Here is an 18,023-nt window from a genome sequence, read left to right on the forward strand (position 1 = left end):
AAAAAATTAATCACTAATTTTATTCAGGATATCTTCATATTGGCATCACCTGGTCAATTTAATCACTACTACAATTTTAGCTTATACCGACGGACTAATACTGGCAAAAGAGCAGTCTAGCCAGTACTTGGACCCAATACTGGCGAAATAAAGTCATTTATCACTACTAAATAATACTGACCAAGTCTTTTGTCATTACTAAATTTACTGACCAGCCCCTGTGCCAGTCTCTTTTAGCGCGGGAAGCAAAAACTTAAGCGCCTAAATCTTTAGAGTCACTGACGAGTTCTATTGCCAATACTATTCTTAAATATAATTGTTAACTTCAATTCTTTACCTAAACTTTTCTACTTCCTCCAAACCGACCATCTCTTCCCTCTTCTTTTCATTGAAGAAGGAATTGTACTCTTCCTTAAAGCTAGTGGAGTTGGAGGAATGTGTGAAAGTGATTTTCATGTCTGCTGGTTCAGATTGAGAGAGACAGATTAAATTTGGGGGTTTTCTTTGCTATTCTCAATTGGGGTTGTTGATTCAGATTGAGAGAGATAGATTAAATTTGGGGGTTTCTTTGCTCTTTTCAGTTGGGGCTGACTTGGTTGTTCTTCTTTAAAGAGAGCCCCTGTTCTAGTGAGATTTTTGTTCTTATTTTGTTTGTTTATTTTATTTTTTCAAGTATTTGAGAATAGGTAATGACCCATGAATCCTTCCAATTAGTTGTATAGATGAAGCCTGATTGCATCCTTTGATTTTTCAAAGCTCTTGTTTTAATTTTTTATTATTTGTTGGTGAAGTCTGATGTGTGGGTATTCTCTGAGCAAGGTAGGGTGCTATATACCTTATTTATGTGATTTTCTGCTCTTAGTGGATTGGATGCTTTCGATTCCTTAGCAGAGCTAATTCTTGTCTTTGCGGAACCAGAGCTAATTCAATCTTCTCCTTTCTCTAGGTACGGTACAAAGAAGACCAAGTGGATGGAACAACACTCAGACCCAATCGACACAGTACCGAGCCAGAGCAGTCTAACAAGGGACAAGAGACTATTTGTTCACAGCTTCACATTCTAGTGCCAAGGTGCCCAGCTAAAGCCAAAGGTGTATTATTCTATTGCAGGAGTGTTGAATTTTTGTTGGAAACTTAGAATCCAGGTGTGTTTCCCTTTACTTTTTTCTCTTAAATGGTTGTTCTCTGATTATTGTATTGAGATTATCGAGCTTTCATCTATGAGTTGATATATTTTGTTTCATATGTATACTTTATTTGTTGTTATGACGTGAGTGTCTTTAGATATTAAGTGGGTCTAGTTGTTTGGTGTTATAGTTCTTTTCTTCAGTTGAATGAATATGCAATTTTTTAGTTAATATATTCTTTAGACTCAGGTTTTTGTTATTTTAATTTGGTTTTACTTGTGAATTGAAGTAGATGGTAATGAGGGTCATCCAATGGATAATAAATTGACCCACCTGATAGGAATTTATAGACAGTAAGTATGAGGGATGATCTGTGCTGAATAATTGTATTTGGTGCCTTGCACTCAATATTAGGTGAACTATGGATAAAAGTTGGGTACATTTGAGGAGAAATTGTAAGGAATACGCAGATGGAATGAGAATGTTTTTAGATGACGTCTTTGCCAAAGTGGGTTTTGGAGAGAGGGTCATATGTCCTTGCAAAAAATGTTGTAACCGTTATCGCTATGAAAGAAACATCATCCAGCTGCATCTTATAGAAAAAGGAATGGATCCCAGATATATGAATGGCCCTTGGAGGCATCATGGGGAGCCCATGACAAATTTACCATTCCAAGAGGATATAGAATCAGTTCACAATGAAGAAGTTTGTATAGATGACATTCATGATTTTCTCAATGAAGCCTTTGTGCAACCAATCATTGGAGAAACTGTTGGGACTTCGAGAGAGCCACCTATCTTTGATGGCCAAACACCTGAGGCTGAAATGTTTTATAAGTTACTTGAAAAAGCAGATATGGAGTTGTACCCTAGGTGTAAATATAAGAAATTGTATTCTGTTGTAAGATTGTTCCAGATTAAATGTTTAGGGAACATGAGTGATAATGTCTTTACAATGCTGTTACAATTGGTTAAACAATTGTTGCCAGAGGGGGATTGTTTACCAAAAAATAATTATGATGCTAAAAAAATCATTAGGGAGTTGGGACTCACAGTTGAGAGGATCAACGCTTGCCCCAATGATTGATTTATCTCCATTTGGCAGAGTTATCAATGATAATAGTCCCCATTTTTCTAGATACATGGGTATTCTAGCACGGGATGCCAATCTAATTCCGATCAAGTATTTAAAATGGGAAAAAGTACCAGACTCCTGCAAACTTGATGTTTGGGACACTCTACGGGTTTGTTATTCCTAAAATTATTGAGTTTAATAGGTATATTTCAGGTTGATGTAAGACTACCTTATTGTGGATGCAGGGCACCATTGAATTTCGTCCTGAACAACAACCTATGATTCATGTCTTCAAGGATGTAACAATGAAGAATATTGAAAAATTGTGGAGAAGTTTCAAGAGTGATTTGAAGAAAGCTTATTATAAGCCTTTCATAGGAAGTAAAAGACGGTGGCAATGTGGGGATTCTCGTGTAGACCCATATCAATGGCGGGTGTTGGTTGAACATTGCGAAAAAGACGAGATTGTAGTACGTATTATTACACAACACTCAGTATATATAATCTGTGCAATGATTAAGTCTGTTTTGTTTTTGCTAATAAAAGGAACAAGCTAAAAGAAATGCTGAAAATTGGAGTAAACAAACATTGAATCACACATCTGGCACAAAGTCTTATGCTCGCAGCAAAGCACAATATGTAAGTTTTGATGATGCACTTGAATGTTTACTCTTTGCTATATTTAAATACTGAGCATATGAGGTTGTGTTAGCTAATTGATTATCTTTTTTTATTTTATTGATTGCATGCTAAGAATAAGAAACATGGTGAAGACCCTGATCCTATTTGGTTTTTCCAAGATAAGCATACTCGGCGTGACGAAGATCGTTCATGGGTTAACTTGGTGGCTGAGCAGAAATATGTAAGCATATGGACTATATATTGGAATAATTATGTATAAGTTCATTTTCATGAGGAATTGTTAGCCATAGTCCAGGATGTTTCTCTTATTTTGTTTTGTTGACTTATTATTTTTTTTTAAAAGCATATGGAAAGTTGTTTGGAGGTAGTTTTTTTTTCTTGTTCACCATTCTTTATGTTCTTTTATTTGTTTAAGCACATGAAAAACAAAATAGTAGAGGTCCAGAAGACTAATTGGCCTAATTTTTTATTACATAATGCAATTCATCATTGTAGAGTTTATTGGGCTAGTTCTATGATGATCGCAATTTGATGGAGAAGGATATATATATATCTTTTTTGTTAGGCTGAAATGCAGGAAAAGTTGAAGGAATTGGTTGAAGATGAATGTCCTGATAATTTAGAGACACGAAGAAGGGCTTATGTTGAGGCAATGGGTCCTGAGACAAATAATAGTGTTCGTGGTGAAGGACTTGGTGTGAAACCCCATCAGGTGCCTTGGATTCAAACTAAGGCAGGGTCATCCAAGAGATTGCGAGGGCACGACTATGTTCACCTTGAGTCACAGTATGTAGAGTTACAAGAAAGGTACAAACATGACCAGGATCATTGGCGTTCTGAATTGAAGGCAACACAGGAGTTGCTGAAGCATAACCAGCAAGAGATTGAGGAAATGAGGCAGATGTTATCGCGCTCATCGGCTTCGTATCATCCATTGTACCAGCAGCTGCCAAACCCATTCCATATGTCGTATTACTCGCCGCAAATGTTCCATCAAATGCCTTATCAAGCCAAGTCAGTTACTCCTACTGGTGGGTTAACTGGATTGTTGAGGGGGGATGCAGACCCTAGTGCGACTGACTTTTTAGAATCAGATCAAGGTACTCATGGACTTGAATAGATGCAGTTACTTAGTGTTATGCATTTTTGGTATAGTTGCTGACTTTGTATTTTGGACCCTAATGGTGTATGCATACTTTTGTAGTGTATTTGTTGAATATTTGGCATTGCATACTTTTGTTTAGTAAGGGCAACTAAAGTTTTTGAACTCTACTGATGTAGGCGGACCTTTGTAATATTTGGCTATTGTAATCGACATTGGTACTTTATATTTTATAAGGATGGTGGTTGAATGGTTCAATCTATGAGTATTTATAATTGTTATTACATTTTCAGTATCCATTAAATTTTTATGAAAGAAAAATGCTCATATTATATTAGGAATTCGGCATCTTACTATAAAAATTTGAGCCTGTAAGTCTGTAACCTTCTCCTGCAACCTCTTACAGAAGAGCAAGAACTTGTCATTGTCATTTTAACTTGTAAAGCATAGCTGAAAACATACAAGGTACTGGCTAAAGAGCTTTTGCAAGAGGTATGCATTCGACAGAGATGAAAGATCTTGAAATTGACTGACAATTTTTTTTTTGGTTAAAAATAATACTGACAAATCTTTGGCGACTAGTACTCAATCCTAAAATAATAATCCTGACAAAAGCTTGCTTAATAGTGGCTATTTGTTTTGTCAGTAAAACACTTTATGACTTGTGTCAGAGACACACCTCTACTGATGAATAAGTTGCAAAAGTTGGTCAGTAATAGTAATACTGACGGGACTTTTACTGACTATACTTATTTTCGTCGTTGCACTCGTCAGGAAGCCATTACTGACGAATTTCCATCAGTATTGGGGTTTTTACTGACCACAAAGGGTTGCCAGGACAGGGGAAAATTGTAGTAGTGAATATAATTTAATTATGAGTCGCTGCCTCCTTTAGGGTTGGTGGCTTCCTATTCCCATCCCCCCTCCCTTCTGCTCCTCCCTTCCTCCCTCCTCGCCCCTGTTTTCTTCTTGCTCTTTTTGGTTTAAAGAGTATATTCTATACTCTTTGAATATATATTTTTAAATATTCGTATATATTTAAAGAGTAAAGACTATACTCTATAAATATATTCGAATATTTAATAGTATAAAGATAATATATACAAATATATTTTTAAATATTTATATATATATATATATATATATATATATATATATATATAAAAGGTACAGCTAGGTGGCTATACCATTAAAATAATTGCAAATATTTAAATAGTATCGCCACGCAGCTGTACTATTAAAATATTCGTATACATTTAAATAGTATCGCCGCACGGCTATACTATTAAAATATTCGAATAAATCTAAAGAATATAGCCGCGCCGGTATACTATTAAAATATTTGAATAAATCTAAAGCGTAGAGCCGCGCGGCTATACTATTAAAATATTTCGTATATATCTACTGAGTATAGCCGCCCGACATTATATCCGGGAAGCTATACTATTAAAATATTCGAATAAATCCAAAAAGTATAGCTGTGCCACTAAACAATTAAAATATTTGAATAAATCTAAAGCGTATAGCCGCCCGGCTATACCATTAAATATTCGAATAAATCTGAAGCGTATAGCCACGCGGCTATACGCTTTATATATATATATATATATATATATATATATATATATATATATTTAAAGAGTATAGCCACATGGCTATACGATTAAAATATTTGTATATATATTAAAATACGAGGTCATATAAACGGTCTCGACTTCTTGAACAACTTGTATGTAATAGTACAAATATGAGGTCATTTGGCATTGGCATCAGTTTGTTTCCATGTTTTGGTTGTTAGAGATTTTTATCTTAAGTTTTGCATAACAATATATTAGATATCTCTTGGCCCATCTACCTATTACCATTTAGTTTTAAGTTATGTGATTGAATGTTATCATGATAACAAAACATGTTATTTACACGTATTCCATCCACACATTGGGGTGCGACATGTAGAGAGTGTTTTTTTCACATCGGGGAATATAGTCCATCAAATTATGATGATCATCAATACCTAACGCTTCGTTGCAAAAATTCAAGCCTTAGTCTTAACCCATTTCAAGTATATATAATTTTTCATTCACAATTATTTTGAGCAAGACATTGTCAAAAACATATATCTTAATTAGTCTCCAAAACAAATACATAAAACATTATTCCTTATTGCAATAATAATATATATAGCTGTTGTTATTGATGAGGAGAAGTTCCTCTGCGTACGTCATTATGAATTTCTAAGCATAGCTGCACATCCCAAACGCACATGAACCGCCTTTCTTGCAATGGTTGTCGCAGCCTCCACAGTGTGTCTTGTCAGACATTGGGTTCACAAGATGACCTTTGCAACATATCTGTGCGTGATGGCTTTTCACCCCACACTTCCCACAGTTGAGTTTGTCTGTCTTCAAATCAACACATTTGTTGTGGCAGCAATGCGCATGCGTGGCTTTACAGACCTTAGGGTTCTTGTCGCATGTCGCGGCCATGGCCCGATGAGAAGCTAGAAAGCGGCTTGTTCCTCTAAGAGAAGTTTTTTCTTGGCCTTGTGCGGCCATAACTGGGAGGTCGTCAAAGGTTTCATTTGCAACATTAGTGTTGTCTTCCTCGACGACGTCGTTGAAGAATGATTCTTCGAATTCGTATGATGTTGCTGAGACTGAGAGAGTATGGACGGCTGATAGAGCCACCAGCATCGCTAGCACCAAGAAAAACTTGAGCGATTTCATGTTGGTCTAACTGAGTTGAATTAATTTGGTCGGTCGTGTATGTATGGAAGAAAAGGAATGAGGTAGAATGTGTAAAGATTGGACAGATGGAGAAGCATGCAGGGCTTGAACAAGTATATGTAGAGAGGCGTGAGGGCTGACAGAGGTTGGTCTAATTCAAAGGGCCGTACAAAACGTTAATTTATCAGTAAACAAACTTATGCTTCCGAAGAATATATTACGTATTCTAGAAATTAGGTGAATAAGAACAAAGAAATTAAAGCATAATTGTAATTGGGCTTGTTTCCTAATTGTAATTGGGCTCGCATGTCAGTATAATTACAATTACTTACTGTTATCCCAATGCACATTACAAAAACTCCAGACTAAACAAAAGTTGTTATCAGTATCATTTTGACCAACTTTTAATATATATATATATATATTTGGCGTATGCTGTTTTCCTAAGCATGTTTTATGAGCTATATATATATATATATATATATATATATATATATATATATATAACTATAGCTAGCTACACTTGTCGCATTGTTCGATTTTATCTGGGGCGCCAATATAGACATGAGTCACCACACCACCATATACAAATTACAATTAAGATGCCGAAATGCCTTGCAACTAAATTCCTTATACGTACAGTACGTACCAAACTGAAATGTATTATATAAAAAAATAAATGTAATTGTTTTTATCTCGTTCTAAAATATTATATATATCAGACACCGACTGCAATTGGTTCTAAAAATGTTTAGAAATTAGAATAGGTTTTCCAATATCAATTAATAGGTTGATTGTTCTAAATTCTAATCAATCCATCGCTGCCCTCAGTGGCGGACGCACAGAGGGACAAATGGGGTCAGGCGACCCCATGGAAGCTTGGAAACGTAGTGGAGAAGGACTGGTGCGACCCCATGGCTGGCTGGTGTGCGACCCCATGGCGCACACCAAGTGCTCGACGAAATACCCAGCAGAGGAAGAAGAAGAAGCTGGCGCAGGCAGCGCCTGCCTTGCGCGCGCGAGTTCTTTTTTTTTTTAAACCGCCTGGCCAAAACGACGCCGTTTTGGTCCAGGCGTGTTAAATTTTTTTTAAAAAAACCTGGCTCAAAACGACGTCGTTTTGAAGCCAGGTTTTAAAAAAAAAAAAAACCCATCAGCAGCCCCTATCTACCCGATTCTAATTCCCAGCAGCAGCATTCAGTTCATCCCAAAACCTAATTTTTTTTTTTTCAAAATTCCCTCTCCTCTAAAAACCTAACTAATCCCCCCAACCTCCACCACCAACCACTACAGGCCGCCACCGTCACCAACCACCTCTTGTCGCCGCTGCCATCGCTTCTCATCAAATTTAATCAAGTGAGTTATAATTTTACATATATTATTTTGGGCTTTGGAAAATTTGTAGGAAATTGATATATCTTTCATGAATTATAATTTATTGGTGTGGTATGTTATGATATTGATTGATTTTCTTATTTGGATTAGAATTTATATTAATTGATTGATTTTCTTTGTGAATTAGAATTTGTTTGATATTTTGATATTGATTGATTTTATTATTTGGATATTTTAGTAGAGTTTATATTGATTGATATTATTATTTGGATTAGGTTAGTCTTTATAATTGATGGATTTAATTAATTTATGTGTAGAAAAAATTATCATGGAACGATACTTTAAGAGAAAAGTGCATATGGATAGTGAGTTTAATCCGGGTAGTTCAAGTGCAAGAGCAAGACCTATTGAATTAGATGAGATATTGGCTAATCTTCAGGCAGACCCTGGACTAAGAACACCGATGACAGATTATAGTCCTAATCATCGAGATGAGATTCGAAGAGCATATCTTCAAAAGGGGCCTTGTCAACCTAAAGGTCATAGATTCCCACAAACTAATCAGTCAGGAATTAATAGACGTTTCATTGCTCAATGGTTTGATGAGTTTGATTGGTTGGAGTATAGCATAGCTAAAGATGCTGCATTTTGCCCCCATTGCTATCTCTTTAAAACTAATTTTGATCAAGTGGGTGGTGATGCCTTTTCTGGGGTAGGCTTCAATAATTGGAAGAAGGGGAGAGAAAGGTTTAGCATTCATATTGGACCGGTTGGCAGTGTTCACAACCAAGCTAGAGAAGCTGCTTACAATCTGATGCATCAACAAGCTCACATTGAAACAATTGTGATCAAGCAAACAGATGATGCTCGTATGGCTTATCGCACTTGCTTGAATGCATCACTCAAGTGTACAAGGTATTTGTTGCGACAAGGCCTTTCTTTTCGTGGTCATGATGAAAGTGCCACTTCAAGTAATAAAGGGAATTATTTGGAGCTCTTGCAATTTCTTGCGGATCATGATGAAAAAGTTAAGGCAGTTGTGTTGGAAAATGCTCCGGGCAATCTCAAGTTAATAGCTCCGTCAATTCAAAAAGATCTTGTCAATGCATGTGCCAAAGAATGCATTAGTCTTATCATGAGTGATCTTAAAGATAGGTATTTTTCAATAATGGTGGATGAAGCACGTGATATTTCAATAAAGGAGCAAATGGCGATAGTGGTTCGTTATGTGAACAACAATGGACAAATAATAGAAAGGTTTGTGGGGGTTCAACATGTTACCGACACCACTTCAAGTGCATTGAAGAAAGCCATTGATGAATTCTTTGCTTTTGAAGGATTGAGCTTTTCTAAGCTACGAGGACAAGGTTATGATGGAGCTAGTAATATGAGAGGTGAATTCAATGGCCTTAAAACAAAGATTTTGAGAGAACAACCTTGTGCATTTTATGTTCATTGCTTTGCTCATCAACTTCAATTAGCTCTTGTTGCCGTGGCAAAGAAAAATATTGATGTTGCTTCTTTTTTCACAACGGCTAATAGCTTGGTTAATGTTGTTGGAGCATCTTGCAAGCGTCGTGATGCACTTAGAGCACAATACCAAGAAGAGCTTGTAAAAGCTTTTGATGAAGGTTGTCTTATAACTGGGCGAGGCTTGAATCAAGATACTACTCTCAAACGTGCAGGTGATACACGATGGAACTCACATTATGCTACATTGATTAATATCATTTGTATGTTTCCATCTGTGGTGAATGTGCTTCAAATGATTGTTGAGGATAACCCCAATGATAGTTCGGGTGAAGCCTTTAAGTTATGGAGGGAAATACAATCTTTTGAGTTTGTGTTCCACTTGTTTTTGATGAAGGCTATATTGGGAATAACAAATACTTTGTCTCAAGCATTGCAAAAGAAAGATCAAGACATTGTGAATGCAATGGGTTTAGTTCAAACATGCAAGGAAAATCTACAATTTATGAGGAATAATGAGTTTGATGAATTGGTTGATCAAGCATCTTCGTTTTGTTACAAACATCATATTATGGTTCCTAACATGGATGAGGAATATGTAATTCCTGGGAGGTCACGGCGTAATGCTCCAATCAAGACAAACAATCATCATTATCGTGTGGAGCTCTTTCTTCATGTCATTGATGGACAACTTGTGGAATTAAATGATCGTTTCAATGAGGTAAATACTGAGTTGCTTACTTGTTTGGCTTGCTTGAGTCCGAACAATTCATTTGTAGCTTTTAACAAACGAAAGCTAGTTCGTCTTGCTCAATTTTATCCTCAAGATTTTTCGGATGGAGCTTTATTGATGCTTGAAGATCAACTTGGGGTTTATGTTCATCATATGCGTTCGAGTAGTGATTTTTCAGAATTGCAAGGGATTGGCATGCTTGCGGAAAAAATGGTGGAGACAGGGATGCATGAAATATTTCCTTATGTGTATTTGCTTATTACATTAGCTTTGGTTTTACCTGTTGCAACTGCTTCAGTGGAGAGAGCATTTTCGGCCATGAATATTATCAAAAATCCACTTCGCAACAGAATGGGAGATCAATGGTTGAACGATAGCTTGGTTGTTTACATTGAAAGAGATATTTTTGCTTGTATTGATAACGAAGCTATAATGCAACGTTTTCAAAATATGAAAACTCGTCGTGGACAATTGTAGCTTGTATTGTTTGTTTTGCCAAAAATTATGAATGAAAGTACTATCTTTATATTTTTTAGTGTTATTTTCTTATTTACAAAATTTCGAAACTTAACACTATGACCCCATGGCGACGTAATCCTGCGTCCGCCACTGGCTGCCCTGGTTCTGGTTTGCTAGCGTATTACAAGCCCAACAACTCAGTTTCAAGTTCTCCACTCTATATATGCCAAATAAAGCTCGGAAAAAAAAAACAAAAAAAAACAAAAACTCTAAAGGAACGGCTCCCCAGGAGCACTTCCTCCTTTTCTCTCCCTTCTCTAACCCCTTCTTCTTATTCTCCAGCGAGCCTCTCTCTACAACTGTTTGATTCCATAGTGAGTGTCTTATCTAAGGCCCTTAAATGAGACCCTATCTATTAACCGTTGGATCAAATTAGTTTGTCGCTAAGATACAACTAAAAAAGAAATTCATCCAAATTCCTGCCATCCATAAGTATGTGCTCGAGTTGGAAGAATAAAAAAGAAAAAAGGAAGAGGTTGAATCATTGTGATATATTATATCTGACAAGTAAATAATAAGAACTTTTTTAATTAAGGGATCATAATATTGATGATTCCTTACAATAAACAATTAATTGGCTAAGCCCATCGAATGGTGACGCTTAGCGAGCCCTTATTCCTTGCACTTGCACACACACACACGTACACTAATTCATGGCCTTATAAATTATTTTCATGTTTATAGGATATAGCTAGCTTTGAGCAAAATAAAATAATAAAAGTAGAGATTTGCTGCGCATGCAATTAATATTGCAATAACCTTATTCCTTATCGATCCAGTAGCAGTGATCTATCTGGTGCGTCATGATAATTAGTGTTCATGCATAGCTGCACATTCCAAACACACATGAAGTGCCTTTCTTGCACTTGTTGTTGCAGCTGCCGCAGTTTTCCTTGTCCGACATCGGATTCACACACTTACCTTCGCAGCAAATCTCTGCGTAATTGCATTTCTTCCCACACTTGCCGCAGTTTGCTGTGTCTGTGTTTCTGTCCACACATTTCTTGTTGCAGCAATCCGGCTTTGCGCTGCCATACGCCTGACAAACCTTAGGGTTTTTGTCACAAGTCACGGAGGCAAGGAAGCGGCTTCTTAGAGAAGTGCTTTTTCCAAACTGGTTTTTGGTTTCGTCATTTGTATCAGTATTGTTTTCCTCGTTGAAGAATGATTCTTCTTCGTTTGGTATTGCAGAGAGAGTGGTGATGGCTGAAGCTATTAGCATGGCAAACATTAGAAAAACCTTGAAGCCTTTCATGATGTTTGTTTGAAGTGTATAAAAGCAGAGAGAGAGAGAGAGAGAGAGACCGAGAGGGATTTCTAAAGGTGCTTAGAAGATTTTGGGATGGAGAAGCATGTAGGCTCGGAAAAGTATAAATAGAGAAAAAGAATGTGAAGGTGGTCTAAAATTCGTATAAGATTTTAGGGTGGCTTAGGAGAAATATTTATGCAATGGATATTGGGGGATAGAATTTCTCCACTCGTCGAGCGATTAGCGGTCGTAAGGTGAGAACATGGGAGTCTCAGTGAATCCCTCATCACTTTGTTAATTTGCTGTTTCGTTTGGAGACTTTTGGCCCCATTGTCAAACAAAAACTCAACACGTTGTAACACTACCCGTTGTTTTTTATTTGACGATCGATATAAGCCGCGCTTCAAGGCACGCGTCGAGGCAAAGCAGTGGCAAATCTCCTCAGGTCAGGTGTTTCGCAGTTATCACTCTTAGCGCACGCTATGGTTTTTAAGGCGCTTATTCCTCACGAAGAAGAAGACCTGCCAGATTTGACGAAGCCCACATGCAAAATCATACCTTGCTATTTTTCCAAAAACTGGCCCAAATACGCGATGGTTTGATAATAACAAAATTACCTTTCAACTTAAGATACAATTAAACAAGAAATTCATCCAAATTCCTCGCATCCATAAGTTGGAAATTCATCCTGTGATATGCATCTTACAAGCACTACACCAAATTGGAGCTTTTACGACTTGATATTTACGGCACACTTTTTATTCGTGTGTTAATAACTGATGTTTACGGCATATGACAAAGCACGCCTTCAAAAGATGGTAAAGTGTGTTGTTAATAACTGATATTTACGGCATATGAAAACATGCCTTAAAAAGGTAATTTTTGTGTCTTTTAATGGCATTGATTGTATATACGCCGTAAATGCAATTTTTTTAAATATATATTATGTCGTGCGATTGAGTATGTCGTAATTTGTAAATTCAATTTATTTTTTTTCCCGAAACCCTCCAATATATATGCAATCCACTAAAAATATAAGATTTTTTTTTAAATTTCCCTCTTTTATTTTTCATTCAGACCTAAACGTTCTCATCACTTCTCTCTCTCTCTCCATCTCTTTCTCTCACAATTTCTGGATTCTCTCTCACAATTAATCAAGAGCTCCAGTTCCTTATTTGTGAGAAGACTAAACAAGGATCCATAGTATATGTTGGGAATTAGCTACCTCAGCTAAAGCCCAAGCCCGCCCTCTGGTTCCAGGGTCCAAGAAAAACCAAACTGGTGGTCTATTTTCCATAAGAAAGTTTACCGTTACAGAAGCACTTGGACCCTATTTGTTGACTTTCTTCATACTTTTGGAAATCATATAATTGACCAATATGCATCAAGAAGTTCAAGGAGGCACGTACGCCGCATAGGTTGATTATTCATTGTATCACATGGTATCATGATATATAACTTGGCACCTACGACAATATTTACCTTAGTTTGTTAATATTTACGTTAGTTTTTTTTTTTTTTTGTTAAACAACGCCATGTAATGGGTTTCCATGAAGTATCGTTTTTGTGTGTGGATATTATGGGATTGCATTCATAATTCAGCCAAAAAAAAGCCACTAACCACAAAAGGCTATTACAATAACGAAGTGATTTGACATCAAAATTAATACAACATGGTGTGCCTCCACTAATGATCACGCAAGATTGAAAAAACTCTGGCATAAATATCCCAACTAAATTGCAAACTCAAAATAATGAAAAAAAGATAAAACTTGAAAAAAAAAACTAAGCCATAACAATACAAATAAAACTCTCATAAATGAGAGATGAAAATCTCTCACAAAAGAGAAGTGAAAACCTCTCATAAAAGGAGAGGTGAAAACTATACAGAGATCCCAAAGAGTCTCAGCGACTTATTCCATACATAAAGAACCCGTAAAAGGATGGTGGTGGAGATCCGGGGACGAAACGCATGTGCAAATAGGGGAAACCTTCTGCCTCTGAAAATGGAGGAAGAGTTGAAGGGAGGAAGATAAGAGGGGAGAGAGAAGAAAGTACAGTGGCTTAGCCCTCAAAGTGAAAACCACTCTAAGAGTGTTTTTTTGGGAGAGTGTCATGAAGTATCTTTAACATGGTATAATTTATTTCATTTATTTTATGGGGATGCATGTAATTAAAAGGATTATTATATGGGGACCCAACTCTCATACTTAACTGCAGTATTAGAAGGTAATCATTCTCTTGACTTTGTTACCCACCCTCATTTAGCCCAATTGGCGTTCAGCTGCAATTGCTCCACTCCGTCAATGTTAACGTGTGTCCGGTAACTTCTTCTCCACTAATCGCCAAAGTTATTACTTAATGCATAACTGGACATTTCAACGCCTTATGTAATAATTAACAAGTTATTTATTTTTTCAAATTTGGCATGATCCACCAATTTAGTTACAATACATGCCTTCTTCCCAAAGAATTTGTTCAGTTGGTATGCAAGATCATTGTAATACCCCGAAAAATTTAAGGTGGATTTTCATATTTTAGTGAAAAATAATATAATTGTGGAGAATGATTATGGGTATCAAGTGATTTTGGATTGAGATTATTAATTTAAGTATGTTTAATTTGAAGTTGGACAAAAATGACCAAAACACCCCTATGTGTGATAGATTACCAAAGTACCCTTGTAGAAAAAAGGGAAGGAGGCAACGTGTAAGCCAAGCATTTCTTCCCTCCTTCATTCTTCCCCCCTTCCCACTTACTTTGTCTTCAAAAAATCTGATTTTGGATGAGTTGTAAACCTATGGGGGTGAGTCATCTAGTCTAGCCTAAGATTCTTTCTCATCCTCTTCTTCCCATTCATTGTATCACCCTCTTCTAAATGGATGATTCACCTAGCCTAAGGCTTTTCAATCATAAATTTACTCTTATCTTCATCATTCATTGTATCATCCCTTTCTTCCTCATTCACTTATCTTCATCCTCATTTTTCTTTTGTTCCTCTTCAAAATCCAAAATTCGTCACTTTCTTGAAGCTGCTGAGAACTCATATTTCGGAAGCTCAAATGAGAAAACTTCCTTTATAAAAGTTGTTCATTTCCATGATTCCTATAACATACTCAAAGTTCAGCTCAATCCGACTAGTATAGGCTCTGAAACGTTGGTATGATCACAATAAGTTTACCATTTCCTGATTTCACAGCAGTATGCTCGGTTTCAGTTTGTTTCTGTGACTTCATGTACTCAAATGACTTTGGTTCCTTCATCAAAGTTGTTTGAAATGCTGTCTATTATAACATATCAAAATTTCAGATTGATCGGGCTTCTATAGCCACCTTGGGAATGTTTAGAGTGGAACTTGTTTATAGTCTTCAACCTTAGGTCCTTCCCTCGTTTTCAGTCCAAAACACTCATATCAAAAGCTCAAAACACTATGGTTTCTTCATGATAGTTACTCCAAATTCTCCTCTTTATAACATATCCAAAGATAATCCAAACGTAACCATTATAACTCTCTAAAAATTGGTATATATGAACAAAACTTGTTCAATTGGTTATGTTGAATCTCTTCTTATAGATATGTGTACTTTCTCTCAAATGGCTTGTTTCTTGTCATTCAATTGCTCAAATTAGTCACTATCATCTCAAGTAAATGGTTCTTTGAAGGCTTGAAGCTCTTCTTTTTATTTTCTTTTGAGTACTAGTTTTAAACCAAGTGTGGTTAGAATGCCTCAAGTACATATATATATATATATCTTTCAAAGTGTGTTTTTGTGAAGTTCTAGATTATTTCGATGTGATTTTTGTTCCAATTTCATTTTGGGATTTTGGTACATCAAAATGAATATCTCAAGGGTTATTTCAAATTTGGTTTTGTGCCATTTGAATTTAAATTGATTTTTTGTAAAATTTCAAAGTAGAGACTATCCTGCTGGAAATTGTTTTGATTCTGCTGCATACCCTGTTTTGAAGTAAGTGTTTGAAGACTTCCTAAACTTGGATTTTCATGAAATTTTAGTATGTTTTACTTTCTTGTATTGTCTTCAGATCTGGAAAATTTTATCCAGTTTGGTTGTAAATTGTAATTTTGGTGATTTTTCAAAATAAAATGTACAAACCTGAAAAAAAAACGTTATGCAGCCTAGTCTGTTTTGGGTTTCTATTTTGACATGCTTCCTTAACCCTAATTTTTATCAAATTTTGACATCTTTAACTTTTCTATGTCTAGTTGTGATATGGAAAGTTTTACATTATTTTGATTTAAACTCAATATTTAGTGAATTTTCAAAGTTAACGTGTTCCAACCCAAATGTTTAGCAAAACTGAAATTTTAGTTTTAAATTGATGTTTTTAAACTTTCTTTATGAGTCTAGAGCCGAACCACTTGATTTTAAACATCCCAAAGAGTAGAACTATTATAGGAGGGGAATAGATTAGTTTTTCCTTAACGCTTGGTTCTATGCTTGCTTGGATGTGAGGTTAAGGAAGTAACAATCGGGTCAAACAACTTGTTAAGTGTATTTTGGGGTTTTAGGTCTACGTGCGCTAGTAGGACACTCAACTTTGTTTCCTTATTTCCAATGAATTTTAATCAGTAAATTATCTTAACTAGGTGTTCTACTCTGCGTACTTTCGAGGACGAAACTGCACAAGGTTAAGCTAGCTGGACTTGAGGTAGAGTTTCCTGATTTCCCGATGATTGGGCTATATCACTTTTAATCTTGGTGCTTATATATAGTATTATAAATATGAATATTATTGTTGCTTTGCTCGATGAATATTATTTGATGTTATGTGAACATTATTATTGATGTTTTTCCGTGAATATTATTTGATGTTATGTAAATAGTATTATTGATGTTTTTCCATGGATATTATTTGATGTTTTGTGATTATTATTATTCATGTGATTAAGCATGATATATTATTGTTATTATCTGTGGCATTATTCAGCAGAAATAAATGATGTTTGCACTGCATTACATATGCATCATAAAGACAGTGGTGTTTGGGTTGTGTGTGTGTCGTTTGAGATATATCTAAGGGGTGGGAGAATGCTTTAGATATATCTGAATAAAATGTGGAATATATTCAGGTGACGGGAGCAGAGCTTGAATATATTAAGGTGATGGGAGCAGGGCCTCTAATGATAAGTGAAAGTTGAGAAATTCGTAAACAAAAGAAAAATGGGTTAAGGGACGGATGGACGCTAGTTCATATTTTAGGGTATTCGGAGCCACAGTGGTAAAACGCATGGTATGGGACATGCAGGCTTGTTGCCCTAGGATATGAATTAGTGGGATTAGAAGGGAGTGAGTTCATGGCATCACCGCATATGCAAATTTATTTATCTTGTATGATTGCATAATTTGTATATCTTGTGTTGTTTGATGCATGACACTTTGATTAATTGTGATAGCTGACTTTGAGGGGTTTGAAGGTACTCTACTGGGCATTAGAATGCTCATACCCTAATAGATTGTGCAGGATTAAAGAAGAAGTTTGAGGAAGCGGATTCAACTAAGCTGCTGGGCTTTTATTGTTGATTTGTGTAATTAATATTTGTAAGTAGTCAACCGTTTGTTAAAAATCCTAGTGTGTAGTTAACTACAAGCTATTGCGACTCAAATTTTGTGATGTTAAGTAAATTTGTATTATTTTGTGGCTCTATCTCTCATCATACCATGGTTGTAGGATTTTATTCTTATGACTATGGTATGACTCACACCATGATTCGGGAATATTCCTTATTTTCGAATCGGGTCGTGACAATCATCAACAATTTAATCACTATTTTTTTAAACTAATGACATTTAATTTAACTAAAAAATTAATCACTAATTTTATTCAGGATATCTTCATATTGGCATCACCTGGTCAATTTAATCACTACTACAATTTTAGCTTATACCGACGGACTAATACTGGCAAAAGAGCAGTCTAGCCAGTACTTGGACCCAATACTGGCGAAATAAAGTCATTTATCACTACTAAATAATACTGACCAAGTCTTTTGTCATTACTAAATTTACTGACCAGCCCCTGTGC

The 18,023-nt window shown here is 35.9% G+C and overlaps 4 protein-coding genes and 1 long non-coding RNA gene across 5 annotated transcripts; 3 read left to right on the forward strand and 2 right to left on the reverse strand.

The window, feature by feature from the left end:
* Window positions 1–1,734: 1,734 nt before the first annotated feature.
* On the forward strand, window positions 1,735–2,759 carry LOC148295357 (uncharacterized). The gene is made up of 3 exons (XM_088252474.1): window positions 1,735–2,002; window positions 2,166–2,371; window positions 2,448–2,759. The coding sequence occupies exons 1-3, from the start codon at window positions 1,735–1,737 to the stop codon at window positions 2,757–2,759; spliced, it is 786 nt and encodes a 261-aa protein (XP_088108600.1).
* A 3,332-nt stretch (window positions 2,760–6,091) lies between these two features.
* On the reverse strand, window positions 6,092–6,733 carry LOC148295358 (uncharacterized). Its single transcript, XM_088251617.1, has one exon. It carries the CDS (start codon window positions 6,670–6,672, stop codon window positions 6,181–6,183), a length of 492 nt encoding a protein of 163 aa, XP_088107743.1. The 5' UTR covers window positions 6,673–6,733; the 3' UTR covers window positions 6,092–6,180.
* Window positions 6,734–8,372: 1,639 nt separating this feature from the next.
* LOC148295359 (uncharacterized) lies at window positions 8,373–10,722 on the forward strand. The gene has a single exon (XM_088251616.1). It carries the CDS (start codon window positions 8,471–8,473, stop codon window positions 10,685–10,687), a length of 2,217 nt encoding a protein of 738 aa, XP_088107742.1. The 5' UTR covers window positions 8,373–8,470; the 3' UTR covers window positions 10,688–10,722.
* Window positions 10,723–11,237: 515 nt separating this feature from the next.
* LOC148295360 (uncharacterized) lies at window positions 11,238–12,119 on the reverse strand. The gene has a single exon (XM_088251618.1). The coding sequence runs from the start codon at window positions 11,982–11,984 to the stop codon at window positions 11,547–11,549; it is 438 nt and encodes a 145-aa protein (XP_088107744.1). The 5' UTR covers window positions 11,985–12,119; the 3' UTR covers window positions 11,238–11,546.
* A 2,756-nt stretch (window positions 12,120–14,875) lies between these two features.
* Window positions 14,876–17,585, forward strand: LOC148295361 (uncharacterized). The gene is made up of 3 exons (XR_015835433.1): window positions 14,876–15,138; window positions 16,588–16,649; window positions 17,454–17,585. It is a non-coding gene; the product is annotated as an uncharacterized LOC148295361 (long non-coding RNA).
* The last annotated feature ends 438 nt before the right edge of the window (window positions 17,586–18,023 follow it).

This window comes from Prunus avium, chromosome 4 (genome assembly GCF_965620075.1).
Source record: "Prunus avium chromosome 4, drPruAviu1.hap1.1, whole genome shotgun sequence".
NCBI classification, from domain to species: domain Eukaryota; kingdom Viridiplantae; phylum Streptophyta; class Magnoliopsida; order Rosales; family Rosaceae; genus Prunus; species Prunus avium.

What these genes read in the sequence shown, in the direction of transcription:
- LOC148295360 (XM_088251618.1), bottom strand. Translation starts at nt 11,984, where the DNA reads ATGAAAGGCTTCAAGGTTTTTCTAATGTTTGCCATGCTAATAGCTTCA.
- LOC148295359 (XM_088251616.1), top strand. Translation starts at nt 8,471, where the DNA reads ATGACAGATTATAGTCCTAATCATCGAGATGAGATTCGAAGAGCATAT.
- LOC148295357 (XM_088252474.1), top strand. Translation starts at nt 1,735, where the DNA reads ATGGATCCCAGATATATGAATGGCCCTTGGAGGCATCATGGGGAGCCC. An exon ending in TATGGAGTTGTACCCTAGGT is followed by an intron (nt 2,003 to 2,165) that starts GTAAATATAAGA and finishes AAAAATCATTAG; the next exon opens with GGAGTTGGGACTCACAGTTG. An exon ending in ATGTTTGGGACACTCTACGG is followed by an intron (nt 2,372 to 2,447) that starts GTTTGTTATTCC and finishes TTGTGGATGCAG; the next exon opens with GGCACCATTGAATTTCGTCC.
- LOC148295358 (XM_088251617.1), bottom strand. Translation starts at nt 6,672, where the DNA reads ATGAAATCGCTCAAGTTTTTCTTGGTGCTAGCGATGCTGGTGGCTCTA.